This window comes from Tursiops truncatus, chromosome X (assembly GCF_011762595.2).
Source record: "Tursiops truncatus isolate mTurTru1 chromosome X, mTurTru1.mat.Y, whole genome shotgun sequence".
Taxonomy (NCBI): Eukaryota; Metazoa; Chordata; class Mammalia; order Artiodactyla; family Delphinidae; genus Tursiops; species Tursiops truncatus.
Genome location: NC_047055.1, coordinates 121,960,639 through 121,983,334, shown reverse-complemented (window position 1 = coordinate 121,983,334; position 22,696 = coordinate 121,960,639). Strand labels below are relative to the sequence as shown.

The following is a 22,696-nucleotide window of genomic DNA, read 5'->3' as shown; positions in this document are numbered from 1 at the left end:
GCGATGGTGGCTCTCACGTGGCTGGCGTATGGTGTTGGCTGCTGGCCGCAGGCCTCAGTTGTGCTCCGTGCTGACCTCTCCACCAGCAGTTAAAGGAATTTAATTGTACACATTTGATTCATTTTTATCAGGAGATACAATCAATATGTGTGTAGTGAAGCATTTCATTTATGACCCGTAAGAATGCAGGTTTACCCTGAATTTCCACTGAGTGAGCCATATGGAGTATTTGCTTTGTTCCACAGGTTTGGGCAACCAAGAAGGAAGCATTAGGACAATCTATGAAAATATCCCCTAGATAATTCTTTTTGAATCTAAGCCCTGTGTGAAACTGTTACTTCACCTTCTAATATTTCTCCGTAAGAATCAGGCGGAAGTCATAAAGAGATGAACTTAGTCTAAAATCTCTTCTGTTAAAAAGTTTCTTGGCATTATTGGCATTTGGGGGCTGATGAGTCTTCCGTGCAGGGAGGCTGTTCTGTGCGTTGTAGATGCTGAGCGCTGTTCCTGGTCTCTACCCCCTAGGCGCCAGTACCTCCCCTCCTCCACTTGTGACGACCGAGAGATGTCTCCAGACATTGTCTGATATCCTGCAGTCCCCTGGGGCAGAGAGCACAGCCATCCCTGGTTGAAAACCACTGTGTAAAATAGGATACACCATGATAGTTCCATGCTGCTATTAGGGGTTACATACGTGGATCATATCAGATATCAGTGTGAGTAGGTACCTGGGTAGCCAGAGTCACCTCAAGGGGTCCTGGGAAGCCAGAAGTGCAGGCAATTCCCAACTCAAAACTTTGGAGCTGAACTACCTCAGGGGAGGGAGAAGGATTTAGAGTGATAGCCAGGGCTGCAGGCAGAACAAAACCAATGCAGCACCTCTGGTCGCCCTGACAGACTTGGCAACGCTTCTGAATGGAAGAGTAATTTGGTTTGCCCCAAGGAGAGCGACACTGCACTATTCCTTGTCTCTGGCAAAATGATGTAGAACAATACATACCCAAGGGATGGGAAACGGGGGCGCAAACACATTCCTGGACATCAGTGTTCCGAACAGCAGTATTCACAGTAGCCAAATGCCCGTCAACTGGTGGATGGAAAGGTAAACAAAAGGTAGTCCATGCGTTCAACAGAATAGTATTCAGCCATACAGAGGAATGAAGTACTGATACCTGCTGCATTGTGGATGAACCTTGGAAACATTATGCTAAGCGAAAGAAGCCGGACACAGAGAAGGTGTTGTATGGTTCCATTTATGTGAAATGTCCAGAACAGGCAAATCTGCAGAGACAGAAAGCAGGCTGGTGGTGGCCGGGGCGGGGGGAGGGGGAGGGGGATTGAGGACTGACTACTTAATGGGCCTGAGGTTTCCTTTTGGGGTGATGTAAATGTTTTGAGACTTGACATAGGGGATGATTGCACAGCATTGTGAATATACTAAAGGCTTTACGCTTCCTGTGTGGGAGGACTATTAGTCATTGTCTACACCATTCCATGCCAAGAACTGACGGCAACCAGAAAATGAGTCCTTTTTATATTTATTACTACCTTTGAGAGTAAAGAATATATTGCACTTGTTAAAATCGTTTGCGTTTCAGACTTCCCTAGCGGTCCAGTGGTTAAGACATTGCCTTCCAATGCAGGGGGTGAGGGTTCGATCCCTACTCAGGGAGCTGAGATCCCTCATGCCTCACAGCCAAATAACCAAAACATAAAACAGAAGCAATATTGTAACGAATCCAGTAAAGACTTAAAAAATGTGGGGGCGACTTCCCTGGTGGTCCAGTGGCTAAGACTCCGTGCTCCCAATGCAGGGGGCCTGCGTTCGATCCCTGGTCAGGGAGCTAGATCCCACATGCTGCAACTAAGAGTTCGCATGCCACGACTAAAGATTCCGCATGCTGCAACGAAGATCCCATGTGCCACAACTAAGACCTGGCACAACCAAATAAATAAATAAATATTTTTTAAAAAATCATTTGCGTTTCACACAAATCTTTTTCAGCACGTAAATTTTTGCCATCACTGTTTTGTTTTGTTTTGTTTTGCGGTACGCGGGCCTCTCACTGTCGTGGCCTCTCCCATTGCGGAGCACAGGCTCCGGATGCGCAGGCTCAGTGACCATGGCTCACGGGCCCAGTCGCTCTGCGGCATGCGGGATCCTCCCGGACCGGGGCACGAACCCACGTCCCCTGCTTCGGCAGGCGGACTCTCAACCACCGCGCCACCAGGGAAGCCCTGCCAGCACTGTTTATTGATAGTGGTTCTATTTAGGTGTTAATAATGGGAAAATCAGGACTGACCAGGGATTGGAAGTTCAGGTTTCTCACTTTAACGTATTATTTCTAGTAACGAACTAATTAATTTTGACATGTTGCATAACCAGAATGTTATTAACCAGTCATATTTCACATTTTTTGTGTTTATAACACACAGATGATGTTAATTACATGTACTGAATTTAACAACTTATATCAAAGATAACCTTCAATTTGTGAGTTACCATCTGTTTTGGGCCAGAGAATAGGAATTTGATACTAAAGCTTTTTCCTGAACAGCTTGTAATGAGAGCTGTTTATATATTAATTACTTAATTGAATTGTTATGGATTTTAATGTTTTAATTTTCAAGCAGTTTGGGGCTTATTGTGGTGACATCTGCTTATATTTTGATACTTTATGGTGTTTAGCAGTTTCATCATAAGGCTCTTGGGTTTACAGCCCAATCCCGAAAATAATTTGCTGTCTGCTTCAGGTTTGCTGTAAGGAGTATCGTCCTATTTCATCTCCACTGCCGAGTTTTTTTCATAATGAAATGTATTTTTATTTTATAAGCAAAGTCAGTATTCCCTAGTGCCTTCTTCAGTCTGGTGCCCTTTAATTTCTATTCAACGAGCTATAGAGGAATTTTGTTTAAATCTTATTATTTTCCTCCAGTGGTAGATTTTTTCAGTTGTCCTGGTTTTATCTTATATATCCTTATGTGGTTTAAAAATGTACTGTAATGAAACTTAAGGGCCTATGAACCTGCTTGTAGAATCCTTTTAGTCTCCTTTCTTTGAACAGTGTAACTGTAAACGTGACTCAGTGGGAGTAATTTACTAGAATTTCCTTAAAACATTTCAAGAGGTTCTGTATACATCCACTAATAAGAAACACCTTCATTCGTAGCCTCACTTATGGATTTGAATTATATTAAACCTGGCACCTCTTTATTATCACTTAAGACTACTGAACAAGAATTTGGAGAAAACAGCAGGCATTTAATTTCCTTAGTTCTTGAGCTTGTAGATAATTTCAACCCTGTAGGAGACTGGATTCACTCACAACTGAAGAGAATTTATGAGGAAGAAGGTAAATATTATTAAGTAGATCCTGGTTGACTGCTTACTGTTTATACTGACTGAAAGGTAAAAATGAGTTTTTGATATGAAGGATTATCTTATGACATATACCCCTGGCTTCTTCAGAAATCCATGCAAGTGGAACCCCTGTGAAACGGAAACGTAGGAAAACAATAATGTAAAAGTTGAGAGTCAGTGCTTGCTTTTGCTTTATTTTAGGGAAGCCAAAAAAGGAAAAAAGGATTCTGACGTTTCTGTGTTTTTTTGAGCACATAAAAGAGTGGATATCTGCACACTAACATGTGTGCCGTGATTATTGTAAACATGTGCCCAGGCAATGTCTGTATTGTCAGAAAAGATGTCTGGAGCATCTTTTCTTCTCTTAAGGGTGTGTACAGTTTAATTTATTGGTTGTATGCGATACGGTCCCTAAAACAAAGATATTTCAAGTGGGCATTAATTATCATTGAATGATAGCAGGAACAGTATCTGAGCTAAAATCAATTTTATTTACTTTGAGACTTTTTCCTTACAAATCTCTACATGTACCATAATACTGACTGGCCGTTTTAATTTCTCCTTTTTCACACTGCAAATAAAACTGCATGGTTTGTGTTAAAGTTTTAGGACAGAGATTATGAAACAGTAAAATGTGTTAAGTTTGAGTTGGGATGAAAATGAAAAACAAGAATAGGACAGGTCAAAGGTGAACAATTCCCGAAGAATTTTAAGGTGTTTTTTGTTGTTACTGTTGTTGTTGTTGTTGTTTCTCAAATCTCTCTGTTTCTCACCAGGCAGGTCCCAGCAGACACTTGGCGTTTTATATGATCGGATGCTGGGGAGCCCACTGGTTCACAGGTCTACACATGAAGTCAGCCTAAAGGTAAACGCCTGCCTTTGATCTTTGTCTTTTACCTGAAATTCGCTTGAAGCAGAGCTGCGTTTTGCCAAAACTGAACACCTTCTGTTTTAAAATGCTTTCTTGAGACGGAGTCTGAGGTCTTTCTCCTTGCTGAAGTTGAAGGTAGTAGATAGAGCATCGTTAAATAATGATGGGTTCTTTAGTCCATTCTACATAACAGATTGGCCTTTTATTGCCTTCTAAGAATTGTGGATGCTGAACCAGCCATTATAAACTTTTCTGGGTCTTACCGGAAGCAGATGACACTTTCTAAAATCATTCCCTCTTGTCAACACGGTGAATTAAAATTAAGCTGCAAAATTAATTACAATTGGGCCCACGAGTCTGGATCTTAGTTGGCCCCTGTATCTTAATGCTATGGTTTATTAGTTTCTTAATACGCTTTGTGTCTGTCTGCAAATTGATTTACTACTTAACCTTGAAACTTCTTAGGAAAGCGTGTAGCTCACTATTTATAGATCTCATGAGAGGATAAGGTGCCCAGAAGAGCTAACCGAACAGTCGTAGCTGCACAGGCATCAGGAGTTGAAGCCCAGGGAGTTCCCTGGCGGCCCAGTGGTTGTCGGGACTTCACACTTGCATTACGGGGGGCATGGGTTTGATCCCTGGTTGGGGAACTAAGATCCTGCAAGCCGCACGGCCAAAAAAAACAATCAACAGTTGAAGCCACATCCCAAACTGAAACTGATGGCTCCCTCCCCGGCCGCTACCAAGAAAAAGCGCTGTTATCTGTTGGTAGATGGGATTCTAGGGTTTGCTTTTATCGTTTACTGTTTTGTGTTTTCTGGTTCTTCCTTTAATTTTTTTACATTAAAAAACTGATAGAACTTTTGTACTTTTAAAAACATCAAGATGGAAATCTGGGGAAGATTTTTGCTTTATTGTTTTAAAGGAACCAATCAGAACTAAAATTATAGACCCAGATTTAATCAAAGTAAGAATCTTAGAAGGGTGGAGTAGGGAGGGTGGGAGGGGGACGCAAGAGGGAGGAGCTATGGGGATATATGTATATGTATAGCTGATTCACTTTGTTATAAAGTAGAAACCAACACACCATTGTAAAGCTATTATACTCCAATAAAGATGTTAAAAAAAAATCTTGTGGAAGTATTTTTGTTTAAAGCCAGATATATAACAAGGTAAAAATGTACAATTGACCCTTGACTGGGTTTGAACTTCACAGGTCCACTTATACATGGATTTTTTTCAATAAACCATAGACTACTGTATACAGTCCATGGTTGAATCCACAGATGAGGAATCTTGGACACAGAGGCCCAACTGTCAAGTTATAAGTGGGTTTTCAACTGCACAGGGGCCAGTCCCCTTAACCCTAAAGGTTCAACTGTATTAGAATTTCAGTATTTTACTTAAATATTTAAAAAGCGTAGTTTGTTTTAAAAAATTATAAAAGGTTAATTGAGTCTGTGACATCAGATGTTGACATCCATGTTGTAACATGAATCCTTTTTATGGCCAAATAATATTCCATTGTATGGACGTACCACATTGTGTTTATCCATTCATCAGATGACGGACATTTGAGGTGTATTTCCTTTTATTGAGTGGTTATGAATCATGCTGCCGTGAACGTTCGTGTACCAGTTTTGTGTGGATGTATACCTTCATGCCTCTTGGGTATATACCTGGCAGTAGAATTGCTAGGTTGTTATGGTAACTCTGTTTAACATTCTGAAGAACCGTCTAACTTTTCCACAGTGGCTACACCATCAGTCAGTATGTTTTGAAATGCAGTTGAACCATATTTTAAATGTCAGAGGGAAGAGGAGAGAGGGGAGGCCTGTTGCTCATGAGTGTTTCGATTTTGTATTAATTCAGTATTTAGGGAACGTAAGCTTTGCTTGGATTGAATTGAATTGAGCACACGCTGACTTCCTGCTGTGGGTGAGGCATTGGTGCTTAGCTTTATAGATGACTCTGGACATTTTTGTAGCCTTTATTTAGCTCCTTGTACAGTTTATACGTGCAGATGGTCATTTGGGACCGTGCTGGGAAATGACACACTGTTGCTTACCTACCACAGTACCCACGGTGCATCCACGAGCTGGGGAGTCATCTGTGTAAAAACCACATGCCCTTCCTCTCTGTGTTGGGTGCTGTGCGTCAGAAAGTGAGGGCTCATATCTGTTCCCCTTAGACTTCCCTAGTTTCAGCAGGTGCCTCCTTTGAAAGCCATTCGCAGCAGACCATGGCTGTGGTGTTTTCTTGGCTGTCCATTTCACTGTGGTTGGTGTGTTCACCAGGAACATCCACATTTCGGGGCATCACCTTCAGGTTCTCAGACAGGAAGATTTCAGGCTGGGAAGCGGTGAGGCAGGTGTGCTCTAATGTGGAAAGGGGAAAATCTTCAGGAGAGCAAGGTTGGCAGACCTTTTCTGTCCAGGGCTCGAGAGTAGATAGTTGAGGCTTTGTGGGCCAGTGGTCTGTGCTGCGGCCGCTCAGTCCTGCCCTTGTCGTGTGAGAGCGGCTACCGATCTTACGCAGATGAACAAGTGTGGCTGAGCGCCAACAAAACTTCACTGATGGACACTGGAATTTGAATGTCATATCAGTTTCATGGGTGGCAAAATAGCATTGTTTTGATTTCCTTTTCAACCATTTAAAAATGTAAAAGCTATCGATAGGTCACAGTCCTTGCAGAATGCAGCTGCAGGTGGGAATTGGCCCGTGGGCCACAGTGAGCCCACCTCGACCTAGAGAAACACACCTGTGTTATTTCTCCCTCTTCTGACTGCAGCCTTTGAGTTGGAGGACATCCGAGGTGCAACTCTGCAAGGTCTGTGGCGTGCTTAGGCCAGCATCCAAGTTGTGGTTCCTCGACGAAAGCACTGCAGATTCTCAGGGAATCGAGACTTGTAGGAATCTGAGGGCCTTCCATGTGAAGGGCGGCTCTGGACTTGTGTAACCGCCGCTGCTCAGATGTTCTCAGCCCTAGGCAGTTCCCCGCCCCTCCCCAGGGGACATTTGATCACGTCTGGAGATGTTTTTCAGGGAGATAGCTTCTGGCATCGACTGGGTGGAGACCAGGGGTGCTGCTCTACAGTGCACAGGGCAGCCCATCCCAGAGATTTCTGTGCTCCCCAAAGTCCGGAGTACTGAGAGTGACGAACCCGACTCACTGCTACTGTCCCTACTTTATTTTGTGTTTTAATCTGAACGGTTCTGTGGCTGTGGAAATTTAAGATGGCGAGCATTTGACTACAAGACTGAGTTCCTGCGTTTGCCGACATAACATGAGACTCATTGAACTCTCAGCAGATGCTTGGGTTCACGATGCTTTAAGTATTTTTCTTTTAAAACTTTTTTTATTGTTGTCATTCATTTAAATTTAAGCATCAAAATACGCTTTAACACCAAGATTTTTGAGATGCAGGCAGGCTACCTCAAAGGACAAGGCATCGCCCGCCTTAACATCTACGGAGAAAACCACAGGGTTTATTTTTCAGAACTCTGGAGGTCACCTTATATGAGTAAATGACCTCACTTACGACTCCACCTACTGCAGAAAAGGGAATCATCAGGGCCCAAATAAATCCTGCGTTATGTGGGTGAAAATCACAGCGTCTTAGAGGTTTCATAACCAGCCTGTACATATTGCTGAAATTTGTCTGAGGGCCTAGTGCACATGGTAAACAATCCGATTGCAGCCTGTCAGTCTTAGAGATAATTAAAATCTGTACGTTAATTTACAGATTAATCGGAAGCGTTAGCTTACAAGACCCAAGTCATTAGAAAAAGAAGACAGACTACTCTTATGTGGAAGCAGCGGCTGTCTGTGTCTCCCAAGGCACTTTGCTTTGAAATCTTGGGTACCTGAACTGCCATTTCACTGTGTAGGGGAGAAGACTGAAACGATAACTGTGCGATTGGTCTCACATGCATCGTCTGGCTCCGTGATGCAGACTTTCTTAGCAGGGGTTTGCTGTTACTGGGTGGGACATTTTTTAGGAAGGCTTCCTTCTGGGTCTGCCTCCCGATCAGGCAGAGAAGTGGAGGGTGGGGAGGGTTTGCGGCTCAGAGGGTTTGCGAGAGGACCCGGGGGCCGCTCTGGAGATGCGCACGTGGTCTTGGCGGTAACTCCAGGACGGGACGCCTCTCTTGTCACGTCAGCATCCTTCATGGCTCTGCACACAGGGTTGGGATGCAAGGCCCCAGCCAGCCGTTAATTAACCCAGAAGGGCAGCCAGGCACAGAAAGGACCCTCTCTGAATGCCTCACGCAGGGGATGTTTTGGATTTTGTGAAGCGCCGCATTATTTTCGTAACCCGAGAAGACTCCCTTCTCTCTGCTCTCTCGACCCTGCGGCTTTATTTCCTACTCAGCTGGGTTGCTCTCATAGTGATGATTTCTGAAGACGCTGCCAGCTTTTAATGACATTTTAATGAACATGAAAACAGTTCACGTTCATAGGAGAGAATTTGGAAGCTACAGAAAGGCACGCGCACACACACAGATAAAGTTCCAGCGTGACCGCACCCTGGAGAGATGGGTGTATTTTATTATCTTTTTTATATCTTAGAGGGTATCTTTTGTGTGCGTGTGCAAAATGAAATTTAGCGACATGCACGTTCCATCCTGAAACCTATTCTTTTCATGTATCGCCGTATCATGGACATTTTCTCCCATCGTGAAAATCCTTTTGAGGACTGCATCTTACGACACTAGTTCATTTTTATATTTAAATGGCAATTCCACTGCTAGGCCTGTGAACTCTGATAATAAAATGATAGTTCTTTGATTATATTTATAATTTTGGACCATTTGACTCCCAAGTAAGTAAATATAACTGTAAAATGAGTGAAAAATCTTACCTTTGGGGGGATTTTTCTTTTCTTACCATAAAATAATAGACATACTCATTGGTGAATGAAGATATGTCTATTAAAAAAAGAAAAACCACTGTTAACATTTTCCTGTTCCCTGCCCTATCTTTTCTATGTATGTATTCTCCTGTAATCGGGGTCCGACTGTAAGTGCCTTAATTTATTGAATCGCACTCATGCTGTCATCGGACAACAAAACAGCTTTCGGTCCTTCCAGTGGCTACGTATCGGCTTCGTTACAGTTATGCCGGAAGAACAGGTATATGCAGCGTATAAAACAAGCCCGCTTCATCTCCACAAGAAGCTGGGTCCCCGTCAAGATTGTACAGAAGAATTTATATGTAAATGCTGGTGCGTAAATTAAAACTCCTCATCTTAAACTGACCACCGGGAAACTCAGTTTCCGTTTGAAGAGAGAAAAACATTATGGATAAAGCGAGCAGGGAGGTAAGACCCAGTGCGTTCCAGTCAGCAGAGAATTTGTGAAATGCGGAGAGAAGGAAAGTGCCTTGTTACGATGAGGTCATTTCTAGCAGATTTTCCAGCTGCTCTGGCTCTCGGTCCTCAGTCTGCATGGAATCGAGTCCCAAAGCACCCTGGGCCTCGTCCAGAAGATTACTTTAAGAGATGGATTCTTCCAGCGTGAAAGCCAGCAGACTAACAGCGGAGACAAGACATGAGACAAAGTTTCTTCCGTCCCTGCTTTAAAGGATTTTAAGAGAACATTTCATAATGGGACAGATTGTTAAAAGAGAAACTTCTGCCACCAGTGATACCAGCCGAGCACCACGGCCCCCGCCCTGTAATCGCTGTGCGCTTACTTCGCCGTTTCCGAACCAGCCTCCCCTCCTGTTGGCAGGGCACGCGCTTGCCCTCTCTGTCTTCCTCTAGCAGAGCCAGCTCTCAAGGAGCTCTCTTGTGATTATAGCCTTTAAGATAATTAAAGAGCAGTGAAGATTTTGTTGTCTGGGGGCAGTGCTCTCCCTTCCCAGAGCACGAGAGCATATTAAATACTGTAAGTGCATACTCAGTACAACGAAACCCTCAGACACCATTTCTCCTGCAACTGAATTACTTTGTGAACTGGACTGTGAGTCATAGAAGTTTTTGCCACCTTGAAATTAGATCGTGAAAAGGAGAAATACTATAAATAATAATGATAAATAATCTTCCCTTTAGCTTCCTGATGGATTTAACCCCGAATTATTACTTATGTTGGAATACTCATCTTTAGTGGGGCAACTCCAGGGATGTCATCCGTCCGCACTAATTTTTCCTCCTTCTGTAAGCAGAACAGTGAGGGAATGTGTAGCTTTACCTCGCGGTGAAGGCGGTCATTTCTTTTTTGCACACTCACAACGCCAAAGACCTCAAATCAACCTGACTGGAGGTGCCTCGAATCAAAACCGGGTCAGGCAAGAGAATAAACACAATTGCAGTAATTAAGAACTCTTTTTAATTTTTTTCCTTCTTTTGGAGGCCGAGGACGATCTGCCGGTGCTGAAAAAGCTCTCCTTTATTCTAGAGCTGGGGAGGTTGGAAGGCATCCACGGGAGTCGTCAGGACTTGAGCTGGCCACGGCCGGCTCCGGAAGCCGGCGAGGTGCTGCAGTGAGACCCGGCCCTCCGGGTCTCCGTGGTGGGAGTGCCGGGCCGGGAGTGGAGGGCGGCGAGGTGCTGCAGTGAGACCCGGCGCTCCGGGTCTCCGTGGTGGGAGTGCCGGGCCGGGTATGGAGGGAGGTGCTTTCTCGGACGGGCTCTCGACCTGCCGCTGGCCTGCTGACGCGTCACCCGCTGCCAGCTCTGAATCACTTTGGCAAGGGTGCTGTGTTCCTCGGGCCCTTTCAGGGGGCTCTTTGCTTTGGGGATGCTCGCAGGTAGCCGAGTGGGAGTAATAGCCGTCCTACGTCTCTCCTGTGCCCGGCGCCCTGACCTGGGAGTTCGTATAAAAGCTGTGCATCCTCACCACCTCTGCCGGGTGTAACGGCTCTCGTCATCCTCAGTTTGGAGAAGGGAAAACTGAGCCACGTGACCCGCCCTGCAGTCCACAGCTAGAAAGCGATGGAGGTATGATTAGGAATCGGGCCACCTGGCTCTGAGCCACGAGGCCCCCGAGTCCTCCGTTTTGTGCTCTCCTCTGTGGCTCTCAGGACGTTAGTTCCCTTACCTCTAGCCAGTAAGTCCGCGGACACCAGAACCATGACCCTGGTGTACCCCAGCTTTATTGCAGCCAGTACAGGCATTTTGAGCTCCACATCACGTGCCCACAAAGACCATCCTTGGAAGAAAGGACACAGGCCAACTTCTCCCCCACCTCACAGCCCACAGTGACGGCACAGAGGGCCATCTTCCCGCCCTGGGTCCCAGGGAGCACTTGGTTCATCCTTGAAGGTTACCCCCACCCCCACACACAGCTCCTTCCTTTCCTTCCTTTTTCATACTTCTCCGCCAGATCTTGTGTCCGTCAGTCGAGGATTCACCTTCTCCCTCTCCCAGACCTTCCCCCCTCTTCCCTGACCTTCCTCCCTCTTCCCTGACCTAGCCTTCCCTGGAACCCTGCTGCCGTCCCTCTTAGTACCTTGTGGTATAGGTGCGGGGCTTTAACTACAGGGGCTTTTGGTTATTTGCATAGACATCTTACTAACAGCTTCAAGGAAGCGGTGTGTGTGTGTGTGTGTGTGTGTGTGTGTGTGTGTGTGTGTGTGTGTGTGTGTGTGTGTCTGTGTGTGTGTGTCTGTGTGTGTGTGTGTGTGCGCGCCTGCATCTGAGTTTGTTTCATCCTGCCATTGCCGTCGCCATGCCTTGAATATCGTAGGCGCTTGGTAATTTTTTCTATCATCGCTTTGTACCTCATTTATCTCAAGTGCGGGAAAAGCAGGGTGAAGCATTTGCCTGTTTCCATTTGCAGCGGGGTTACAGTAAACACGAGACTGGGGTCCACATGCTCGTCTCCCATGAGGAGTGGCGGCTTCTCACTGTGGGGTCTTCTCGTCACAGAGCGTTTCTTTCTGAAGAGGTGTTTGCAGGAAGTAATGTCCGGCCCTCATGGTGATTGAAGAAAGTCCTTGGCGAGCGTCAGGGCTGTGCTAGTATTTGCAGTTGCAGAGTGCTTCAGAGCTGACAGACACCACCTTCCCACCTGCAAGATGGAACGTGGCTCTCATTTCAGACTCACAGAGGCAGAAAGGAGGCAGAAGAGTGGCTCCCGGGGCCTGGGGGAGGGGGGAGCGAGGAGGTGGTGTTCACTGGGGACAGAGGTCATTGGCGGTGGTGAAGAAGCTGTGGAGGAAGGTGGGGGGTGGCTGCACAGGAATAGGAATGTCCTTAATGCCTCCACCGGGTTGTGCACTTCAGAATGGTCACGATGGTAAATTAAACGTTGTGTATATTTTAACACAATTTTAAAAACAAAACAAAACACCAGACCTGGGAATTGAGCCACTGACGTAAATTTCACCTGTCTGTGTCTGGGGGAGAGAAGCCCGCGCCCGTCCCCGGAACTTTGAATAGCACTGTAATACCAGCACGTTTATTTATTATACATGAAATTATACAGAAAATCCCTGATTTTAAAAAATCCATGATTTTATTCTAACATCTGTCTCTGGAAATTGAGCTCTTGTCTTGGAGAAAAGAGGATAGGTAACTTTTTTTCCCAACCTTATGTAGATCTTGACGAATTTTGTCTAAAGCAGTAGCTTTTGACAAGTGAAGATCAGCCGTTTTACTCATTTGAGTCAGAATAGTGATGTTGACGCAGTAAAATGACAGCAGCCACCTTCAAGCGCTTTGCTCAGAGGCGCCGCAGTTAGACACCAGTTAATCGTTGGTTTCTCTTGATTTTGCTGTAATCAAACCCAAAGGTTGGCGTGGATTGAACGTTGCTGTGGTTTATGGTCGGTTTAAAGAATGTTCTCCGGTGTGTATTGAATAGTCTCACAATATATATGCACATTTCAGTTCACTGGTCACTGTAAATCCTTTTTTTGGAACTAGTTAGGTTTTAGAAGAAATAGTCATTTAAGAAATTTAAGCCATTTAATTTAAGAAGGTGTTTTATTGGTGGGGGGGACTTTGATCCAATTATTAGATCAGTTTTTTTGTTGTTTTTTTGTTTGTTTTTTGCGGTACGCGGGCCTCTCACTGTTGTGGCCTCTCCCGTTGCGGAGCACAGGCTCCGGACGCGCAGGCTCAGCGGCCATGGCTCACGGGCCCAGCCGCTCTGCGGCATGTGGGATCCTCCCGGACCGGGGCACGAACCCGTGTCCCCTGCATCAGCAGGCGGACTCTAAACCACAGTGCCACCAGGGAAGCCCTAGATCAGTTTTTTTAAATTAATACATGTATAGGCATACCTCATATGTGTACATACATGTACCTCATCTGTACAGTCGTACCTCATAAATGCCACGTTGTACTTCGGAGACATCGCGTTTTTTACAGATTGAAGGTTGATGCCAGCCCTGCAGCGAGCAAGTCAGCTGGTGCCGTTTTTCCAACAGCATTTGCTACTTTGTGTCTCTGTGTCACATTAGGGTAGTTCTTGCACCATTTCAGACTTTTCATTATTATTATATCTGTTATGGTGATTTGTGATCAGTGATTTTTTTTTTTTTTTTTTTTTTTTTGCGGTACGCGGGCCTTTCACTGTTGTGGCCTCTCCCGTTGCGCAGCACAGGCTCCGGATGCGCAGGCTCAGCGGCCATGGCTCACGGGCCCAGCCGCTCCGCGGCATGTGGGATCCTCCCGGACCGGGGCACGAACCCGCGTCCCCTGCATCGGCAGGCGGACTCCCAACCACTGCGCCACCAGGGAAGCCCGTGATCAGTGATTTTTGATGTTAGTGCAAAAAGATTACAGCTCACTGAAGGCTCAGATTTTGGTTAGCATTTTTAGCAATAAATTTTTTAATTAGGGTATATAGCTTTTTTTAGACACGATACTGTTGCACACTTAATAGACTACAGTATAATGGAAACCTCTTACATGCACTGGGGAATCAGAAAAAAATCCTGTGACTCACTTTATTGCTGTGGTCTGGAACTGAACCACAATACCTCCAGGTGTGCCTATGTTGAGGTGGACCAGTCAGTAGAAACACATGACACTCTTGTGGACCAAGTGGTATGACATCCCTGGTTCTATCGCAGGCCGGGGATGGTTTTTGTTTTCTTTCCTCTGCTGTTTACAAATCAAAAATCCTTTAAGAAGTTAACACCATATTGGGGAAAACACTCTGATCTTGGATTCTAACTTAAAATTTCAGAGAGAAGATGAATCTGGGATCAGAAAGTAGAGAGCTAGAGCTTAAACAGAAATTTTCTTCGTTGGGAAAAAGGCTAATGCCTAAAGAAAAACAGAGGAACGGGCTAACAGAAGGCGTCCATAATTCCCCGTCCCTGGAGGATCTTAAATGCTCTTGCTCCAGAGTCCTGTGCTAACGCTTGTGCAGACACTGCTAATATATATTACAGACACTTGTGGGGTGGGGAACGTGAACCAGGCTGTGGGTGCAGGGGTGTCGTCCGTATGTATCCAAATACTTTCTCCTTAGAAAACGAAGATCTGTATGCTGAAAGACAAAAATCAGCACTTCCCTTATGAAAATGTGATTTTGTGGAAAGGTTTTACATAGACTATTTGAAAAAGCCAAGCCCTTCTGGTGCATTTTAAGGATCCTTTTTAGTAGCGTGGCCATTTCATTAAGCAATGTCTATGAGCTAGCTCCACGGTGTCTTACAATTTTATAAATGGAATTCATTTCAAACACAAAATGCTTAGTTTTCCTGTATAACAGTTGTTCTCAGCCAGCAGCAGTTTAGCAATTTGTAATATTAGGCAATGTCTGGGGGTGTTTTTGATCATCACAACCGTAGGGGATGGAGGGGAGGTTGTGCTGGCGTCTAGTCTAGTGAGAAGAGGCCAGGGACGCTGCTAAACATCCTACAGTGTGCAGAGCGTTCTCCTAACAGAGAATCGTCTGGCCCCAAGTCAGACTCCCTGAGGCTGAGAGACCCCGTTGGTTAGATTAGATTTCACTGTTTATAAGTACTCAAAATGACAGTAAAAGGGAGTTAGGGGTGGTGTCTGAGTGCATTCAGGCTGCTATAACACAGTACCATAAACTGGACAGCCTAAACAACAAACATTTATTTCTCACAGTTCTGGAGGCTGGAAGTCCAAGATCAAGACACCAGCAGATTTGGAATCTGGTGAGGGCCAGATAACACCATCTTCCCTTCATGTAAGGTTTACACTATACTGTAGTCTATTAAGTGTGCAACAGTGTGTTCTTACATGGCAGAAAGAGGGAGAACTCTCTGGGGTCTCTTTTTATAAGGGCACTAACCCATTCATGAGGGCTCCACCCTCATGACCTAATCACATCCCAGTGGCGCCACCATTTACCATAGAGAGAACCTGAAACTGAATTCCTCATGAGAACTGAGTCACCATCATTACTGCCACTCAGGATCATCAAAAGTCTCTTTAGAGCTACACTATTCTGCCATGCACATCTCTGTTATTATTTGTTCCGTCCCTTGAATAATGTTTTATTTTTTCACCTGTATATGCTCTGATTTCATAGCTTTTTATTTAGTCTCAGATATCTTCCTAATGCCATCCTCTGTGTGAGCTCCCCAGAGTTCAAGCAGACGTCTCAGGACAAATGTATATTCTGACTGTCAAATTTTCTTCCCAGTGTCTACAAAAGTGCAGAAATACCACCTAATTAAGTGAAGAAGATAAGTATTTTTGCATGACAAAATTCTGGTAACTACAAATTAAAATCTTTGTCGTTAAGACGACAAAGTGAGAACTGGAGTGTCCCAAGAGGCCACTGTATTAGTTATCTGCTGCTGCATAACAACTGTATTAGTTATCTGCTGCTGCATAACAAATGACCACAAGGTCAGCAGCTAGAAACAACACGTTTATTCTCTCACAGTTTCCCAGGGTTGGGAGACTGGGCACGTGCGGGGCTCCTCTGCGCAGAGTCTCGAGAGGCTGCAGCCACGTGGTGGCTGGGCTGCATCCTTATTTAGAGCTGAGAAGGGAAGGGTCTTCTTCCAAGCCCACACTGTTGGCAGAACTCAGTTTTCTTGTGGTTGTAGGACTGAGGCGCACAGCTTCCTAAAGACTGCCCTTGGTTCCCTCGGCGGTTCGTGTGAAGGCCGGCAGGAGCGTCTTTCTCTAGTCCAGTAAGAGTCTTATACAATGTAATGTAACAATTATAGGAGTGACATCCGGTCATCCTTGCCATATAACCTAACCAGGGTGTGGCATCCGTCTCCTTTGACATATTCTGTGTGGTAAAAGGGAGTCATAGGTCCTGCCCACACTGGAAGGGGAGGGGATTATATCAGGTGGGACTCATTGGGGGGCCGTCGTGGGGTGTGTCCATTATGACAACCTTTAATTCAAATCCTCCCAACTTGAAATGTGCGTTTTGTCCTTTAATCTTGTTCTAAACAAATGGAAATTTAATTGTAATTCAATAATGAAAGATTTGCCACCATAAGGCTGCCTGAAAACGTATGGCGTGGATTCTGAAGACAGTTCCCAAACAGCCTGAAATGTTCAGTATTGACGACATAATTGAAGGAAGCTGCGGCCCTTCTTGGCCACTGCCGTTTGGAGTGAACGCTCTTGCACACGTGTGAATTCTGCTCTGTCTGTGGGTGAAAGAGTTCTATTTGAGTGACTTCGGTCCTCTTTGGGCCAGGGTGCTCATAGGTCTGACTTAGGATTGTGAAGAAAATAAGGCTCTTTCTTCTCGTCTGCCTCAGACACAGAGGCTTCCGAAGTTCTCATCATCCCCTCCCTCCTCCCCCAGGTTTCTACGTGCCTTCCAGTCCTGCGGTCTCGGCCAGACTGATGCAGCCAGTTCTGTGGCAAAACACAAAGGATGTAGGTTCTCTCTGTGTCCGTGGGCTGGCTTCCTGACACCTGGCCTCTGTGTAGAAGTCATGTCAGGGTGACACATACGCTGACTTAGCTCCGCACTGATGTGTGTCTGCCTTCTCAGGGCCATGTGCACCCTGTAGGTTCAGTGACGGTCAAGTTCATCCCTGAACTTTTATCAGTGGAAGGTGTTATGATTAATCGCTGCTTCAGAGCCACAGGTGTTTTCCAGACCATATGGTCGCCCTGCCTGGGGGTGTCGACGTGCCTGCTGGCCTACCCGGTCGTCTTCCCCATCTGTCTAGGGAAGGGCGGCATCGAAGGCAGCCGCGTCTGTCCTGCGCATCGGGATTCCGTTCAAGCTCGCTGTCGACTGCGTTGTGATCATAACGCACACTTTAGTGAATAAAAAATCAGTGTCTCGGGGCTTCCCTGGTGGCGCAGTGGTTGAGAGTCCGCCTGCCGATGCAGGGGACACGGGTTCGTGCCCCGGTCCGGGAAGATCCCACATGCCGCGGAGCGGCTGGGCCCGTGAGCCATGGCCACTGAGCCTGTGCGTCCAGAGCCTGTGCTCTGCAACAAGAGAGGCCACAACAGTGAGAGGCCCGCGTACAGCAAAAAAAAAAAAAAAAAAAAAAAAAAAAAAAAATCAGTGTTTGTTCTCATTTTCTGTGGTCCCTGAGTTTGTCTCCATTAGTGGTTTATATATGAGTCCATGCCAGCATTTATAAAATACACCAACTCATCTTTTTTGGGAAAACTTTCACCTGTATGAATGTGTCTATATATACATGCACACACACACACAAATATAAAATCTTTATGTAATCACGAAATACAACACGGATCAGCCATTAATTACCTTCACATGGACAACATCCTGAGTATTGTATTTTTTAATCATCTCAGAAAGAATGCAGTAAAAAAAAAAAAAAAACTACAAGCAGTGCTTCAAAACTCTCTTCCACTTTCTCCTCTCAGCGTTCTCACAGAAGGTGGCCCCCGCTTCGTAAAGACCTCATCGCCGCGAGGTGAGGCTAAGATGAGCATAACCAGTGACGAGGTGAACTTTCTGGTGTATCGCTATCTCCAGGAGTCAGGTAAGACGGAGGCTTCCTGTCCGTAGGAAATCGTCTTCCACATGCCAAGTGCAGGGCGAGCAGCCATGCGCTGGTCGAACACTCAGGCGCTCAGAACACTCTTGTTCAGAGGATTACAGCAGGGAGGAGACGGTTCTGGGGCCGTCCCATTCCGGGGGCGGGATGAGGCAGTATGTTCTTTCCCCTGACGTTTCTGTTCACGTGAAATCAGATTGGAATTAAGATCAAGAGCAGTTGTGATAGATACGGTGAGGGGCGGGGGTGATTTGGGGTTCCTGGCCCCCAGCACAGGGAGGGCATTTATGGGCTGGTGTGTACATATGGTGTGTATATATGGGGGTGGGGTGATTTGGGGTTCCTGGCCCCCAGCACAGGGAGGGCATTTATGGGCTGGTGTACACATATGGTGTATTTATATGGGGGTGGGGTGATTTGGGGTTCCTGGCCCCCAGCACAGGGAGGGCATTTATGGGCTGGTGTGTACATATGGTGTATTTATATGGGAGTGGGGTGATTTGGTGGGGTGGCTTGAACAGAAATATATCGTCTCAGTGTTCTGCAGGATAGCGGTCTCAAAGCAAGGTGTCAGCTGGCGTGGCTCCTTCTGAGGGCTGTGGTGGCGTCTGTCCCAGCCTCTCTCCCAGCTTCTGGTGCTTTCCCGGCTGTCTTTGGCTCTCCTTGGCCTGTAGGTGCATCCTCCCCTGATACATACCTGCACCTTCACGTGGCATTCTCCCTCTGCATGTACCTCTCTGTCTAAACTTGTCAGGTTTCTCCTTTTGTAAAGACACAGTCATATTGGATTAGGGGCTCATGGTGTTCCAGTACGACCTCATCTTAACTAATTACATCTGCAGTAAGCCTTTTTCCAAATAACGTCACATTCTGAGGAGTGCTGGGGGGTAGGACTTCAACATGTGAATTTGAGGGGACAGTTCAACCTATAACAGTTTGCTCTGCACACATTTAAGCTTTATACACTTGGTGTCATGTTTTATATATTCTGCAACTTGATTTTTCAAGAAGGAAGCCAATTCCCAGGTCCCACTTGCCAGAAACACACGTGCTAGGACTCAGGGTGAACCAACTGTGGGCCCCTGGGACGGGCTCTTTCAGGGTCAGCCCAGAAGGGTGCGATGGGCAGGCCTTGAAGGCAAACCAAATGGCTCGATTCTTATTCTTGAACACATTATTTACCCATTGGAAAAATGGTTATCCTGGGGCTTCCCTGGTGGCGCAGTGGTTAAGAATCCGCCTGCCAGTGCAGGGGACATGGGTTTGAGCCCTGGTCCAGGAAGATCCGACATGCTGCGGAGCAGCTGAGCACGTGCGCCACAACTATTGAGCCTGCGCTCTAGAGCCACGAGCCACAACTACTGAGCCTGCATGCTGCAACTACTGAAGCCCACAGCGCCTAGAGCCGGTGCTCTGCAACAAGAGAAGCCACCGCAGTGAGAAGCCCGTGCACCACGAGGAAGAGTCGCCCGCATTCTCCGCAACTAGAGAAAAGCCTGCTCAGAGCAACAAAGACCCAAACGCAGCCGAAAAATTAAATAAATAAATTAGGAAAAAAAAAAAGGTTATTCTGGGCAAAAGGGATGAAATACATCGGGCATGTAGCATGTTATAAATAAACCTCTCCCCACCAAGCCTGGATCTCTCTTTCTGCAGCGACCCCAGCTAGAATTAGTCGTGGAAAGTACACGTTCTTTCTACATATACACTCGAACATTTGGATTAGCTTTTGCCAGAACATAGTATAAAAAATGGATAAGCAAAACAAAATAGGCACTGCCTCCCCCTGTAAACCAGGGCAATCACCACCACTGCTCTGATGCCTTAACCTCAGAACTTAACCAGGGAATCTCAGCTGCAGTACAAGTGTTCCCCTAGCACTGATCTGATAGATTCCCAGAAACGATTGCAAGTGAAAATTCCATGTACCCCACCCTGTCTCCCTGTAGATTTCCAGCATTGCATTTGGGATTCTTTCCTTTTAGAAACACCTCCTCCCAAAGATAGGATGAAGGTAAAAGCACAGTCACAATGTGTGAACCAATGACAGGCTACAATTCCCGCCTCCGTCTGCGCACAGCAGGGTGAATCAAGGGTGCGAAAGAAAGCTTTCGTGTAACCCAGAGAAAGGTTTCTCCCGGGCCGTGGGGCAAGAGCGTTGTGGACCTCTTTGAGTAAACACAGAAATCTCCATTCCTCCCCCAGAAAGGCGAAACTTCCTTTTTTGGTGTCTGTTTACATTTGTCTCACATTTGTTGATAAAGTTTCTGTAACCAGGCAACTGAGAGGGAGACTTGGGAGACAGCAATGTATAGAATTTCATCAACGCTGATTGCATGTAACGTCTGCTGAACTGCTGTCCTGATTTGTCAGACTCCCTAGAGAAAGTGCCATAGGTTGAGTGAGGAGTTAAGAGAGGACTCTGTGTTCCTCTGACGACTGACTCGAGTAGCCCACGAGGGCGTGCCCCACAGAAGAAATGCCTAAGGTGGAAGTGTTCATTTGGGGGTGGTTGTACATGTTTATCTCAAATCCCAAGCTTTGGTTAAGCGCATGTTTATTGAGCACCCACCAAGTGCCAGGAGCACCTTCTCCTTGGCCTGTCAATGTCTCCTTTCTAATTTAAAAAAAAGAAAAAGAAAGAAAACAGTCTCTTGATTAAGTATCTGTGCTCTCTCTCCTTTACCACCGTCAAATGCATTAAAGCTAACTAAGTCCTGTACTGTGACAAGTGATTCATTCCTCAACCCCTCCCAGCGTGGCTTCTCTGCTAGAGCTTGAAAGTTCTCTGTTGTGACGTCTTCAGTAATCTTCATCCTCAGGTTGTGTGTAGAAGAAAGTGGGTGTGGAGGAGGACGGAGATGGTAGGTGGTGAGGACCCCGCGGTGAGGCAGACCCCTGGTTCTCTGGTAGATCTGCTCATCACCTCACAACCAGGAATAGACTCAGAGGTCCACCACCCCCCCCGCCCCCGCCCCGAGGGACAAGTTCCCTGCAACCACGGGCACTCCTGGTCCTGCGGCCTGAGCCGATGCAGACAGTCCTGCACTAAATGTATCACATATCAGGTAGGATGCCTTCGGCTGCAAGTAAGATAACCGACAGAACATTCATCCCCCCAGATAGCAGGAAGGCAGGGTATTGAAATGATACTTTCCTGAAAGTGTTCTGCGAATCCACATCTCATCTCTGCAAACTCAGGAAAGAATCTTGAACATGGGCTTGTTTTGTGTTTCTGCCCTCAAGAGGCAGAGTTCGTATCATCTGGGACTCTTCCCTGACCGTATCATCTGGGACTCCTCCCTAACCTTCACCCAGCTGTGTATATATTCCACAGCCTTTTCCTTCAAGGCTTCTTGTCACCGTTCGTTGTCTGAAGCAAGGGCCGTGCCGTAGAAAGCACTCCCTAAACACTATTGATTTGTGACATCTCACAGGTGCGCTTCATGGCAGCCTGATACGTGAAGCTGGTTAGTTAGTAAGCAAGGCTTTTCAACTCAGCAGGAGGAGATTTTTTTTTTTTTTTTTTTTTTTTTTTTTTTTTTTTTAGGAGGAGATTTTGACCAGCTCTGGCACCAGAGTGGCTCAGTTGGTTTTTGCATGAGTTACCGGTAGTCCAGTTTTGAGGGCTAGGAGTCCGTTGGCCTCTGCCTTACAGGGGTCAGTCGTGTGGTCAGATCTGCCATCTGGGCGATTTTTAAGAAGCAGATTGTGGCAGAGCGTCTTTGCCACGCAGCCCGTAAGTTCCCTTCACGATCCGAGCAAAGGCTCACTGCCCAGCACGCATATAAGCCAGTACTGTGTCACCAGCTTTTGAGAGAAGAAGGAGGTCTTTTGCGAGGTCAACCTGCCAGGACTCACATCTGTTTCCCTGATCCAGGGTTTGGGGCAAAACTCAAAGGGCTGGGGGAGTTTTGAACTTGGAAGCTGACGGGCTAGTCTCCTGTCAGCCCGTACAAGCTCCTCGCGCTGCTGGAAGCCAGGTTTTCCTTACGGAAGGGTCTCTCGCTTCACGAAGGGCTCTGGTGGCAACGTTTCTGTTCTCTGAGTTCCACAGACTGAGGATTCTTGGTTCCAAGGTCATCCTGGAGACGGGTTCTTGTCTTGTGCTGACACAGGGCTGTCTCTGTAAAACAACTCCAGGTTCGAACAATGAACAACCTGTTTAAGGAGGCACAGCCTCTCTGAGCTGCTCGGTGTTCTCCATGCTCTTTCAGTGTGCATGCCTGCCAGCCTGCCTGGGCTTCTGCGAGCAGCCCCTCCAAACGCCGGGCGGACCGTGAGTTCCTCCCCGCTGCTCTTCGTGAATACAGTGGCGGAGCCCGGCGTCGGTATGAGAAGTGAGGACATCCGATGAGGGAGTCTCTGTAGGCATATTAAATACTTCCTCTGGGGCCTCATCCTCAAATCTAAATTATAAAGGAAATTTGTTCTCCCAGATCCAGTGGGGCAGGGACCCAGTGGACGCTAGCGTTGGTGGCAGGTAGCTCTTTACACAACCAGGGGGGTTACCTGCCAGGAGTTGCCAAGGCTCTGGTGAAGGAGCTCAATGAATGGGTTTGGAGATC

The 22,696-nt window shown here is 46.4% G+C and overlaps 1 protein-coding gene across 19 annotated transcripts in view; it reads left to right on the top strand.

Annotated features, from left to right (window-relative positions):
- Positions 1-22,696, top strand: part of TBL1X (transducin beta like 1 X-linked) — a 225,265-nt gene that overhangs the window by 153,314 nt on the left and 49,255 nt on the right. For 16 of the 19 annotated variants that reach the window (XR_012329316.1, XR_012329315.1, XR_012329317.1 and 13 more), the window contains one exon: positions 4,138-4,226. Coding sequence is in view for 3 of the 19 variants with exons in the window: in XM_073799402.1 (XP_073655503.1) it covers positions 18,056-18,113 (58 nt within the window). In the remaining 16 variants the exon portion in view is untranslated. Of the gene's footprint in view, positions 1-4,137; positions 4,227-17,994; positions 18,114-22,696 lie in introns of all 19 variants that reach the window. The other 3 variants (XM_073799402.1, XM_033849612.2, XM_073799403.1) reach the window with 1 other exon arrangement.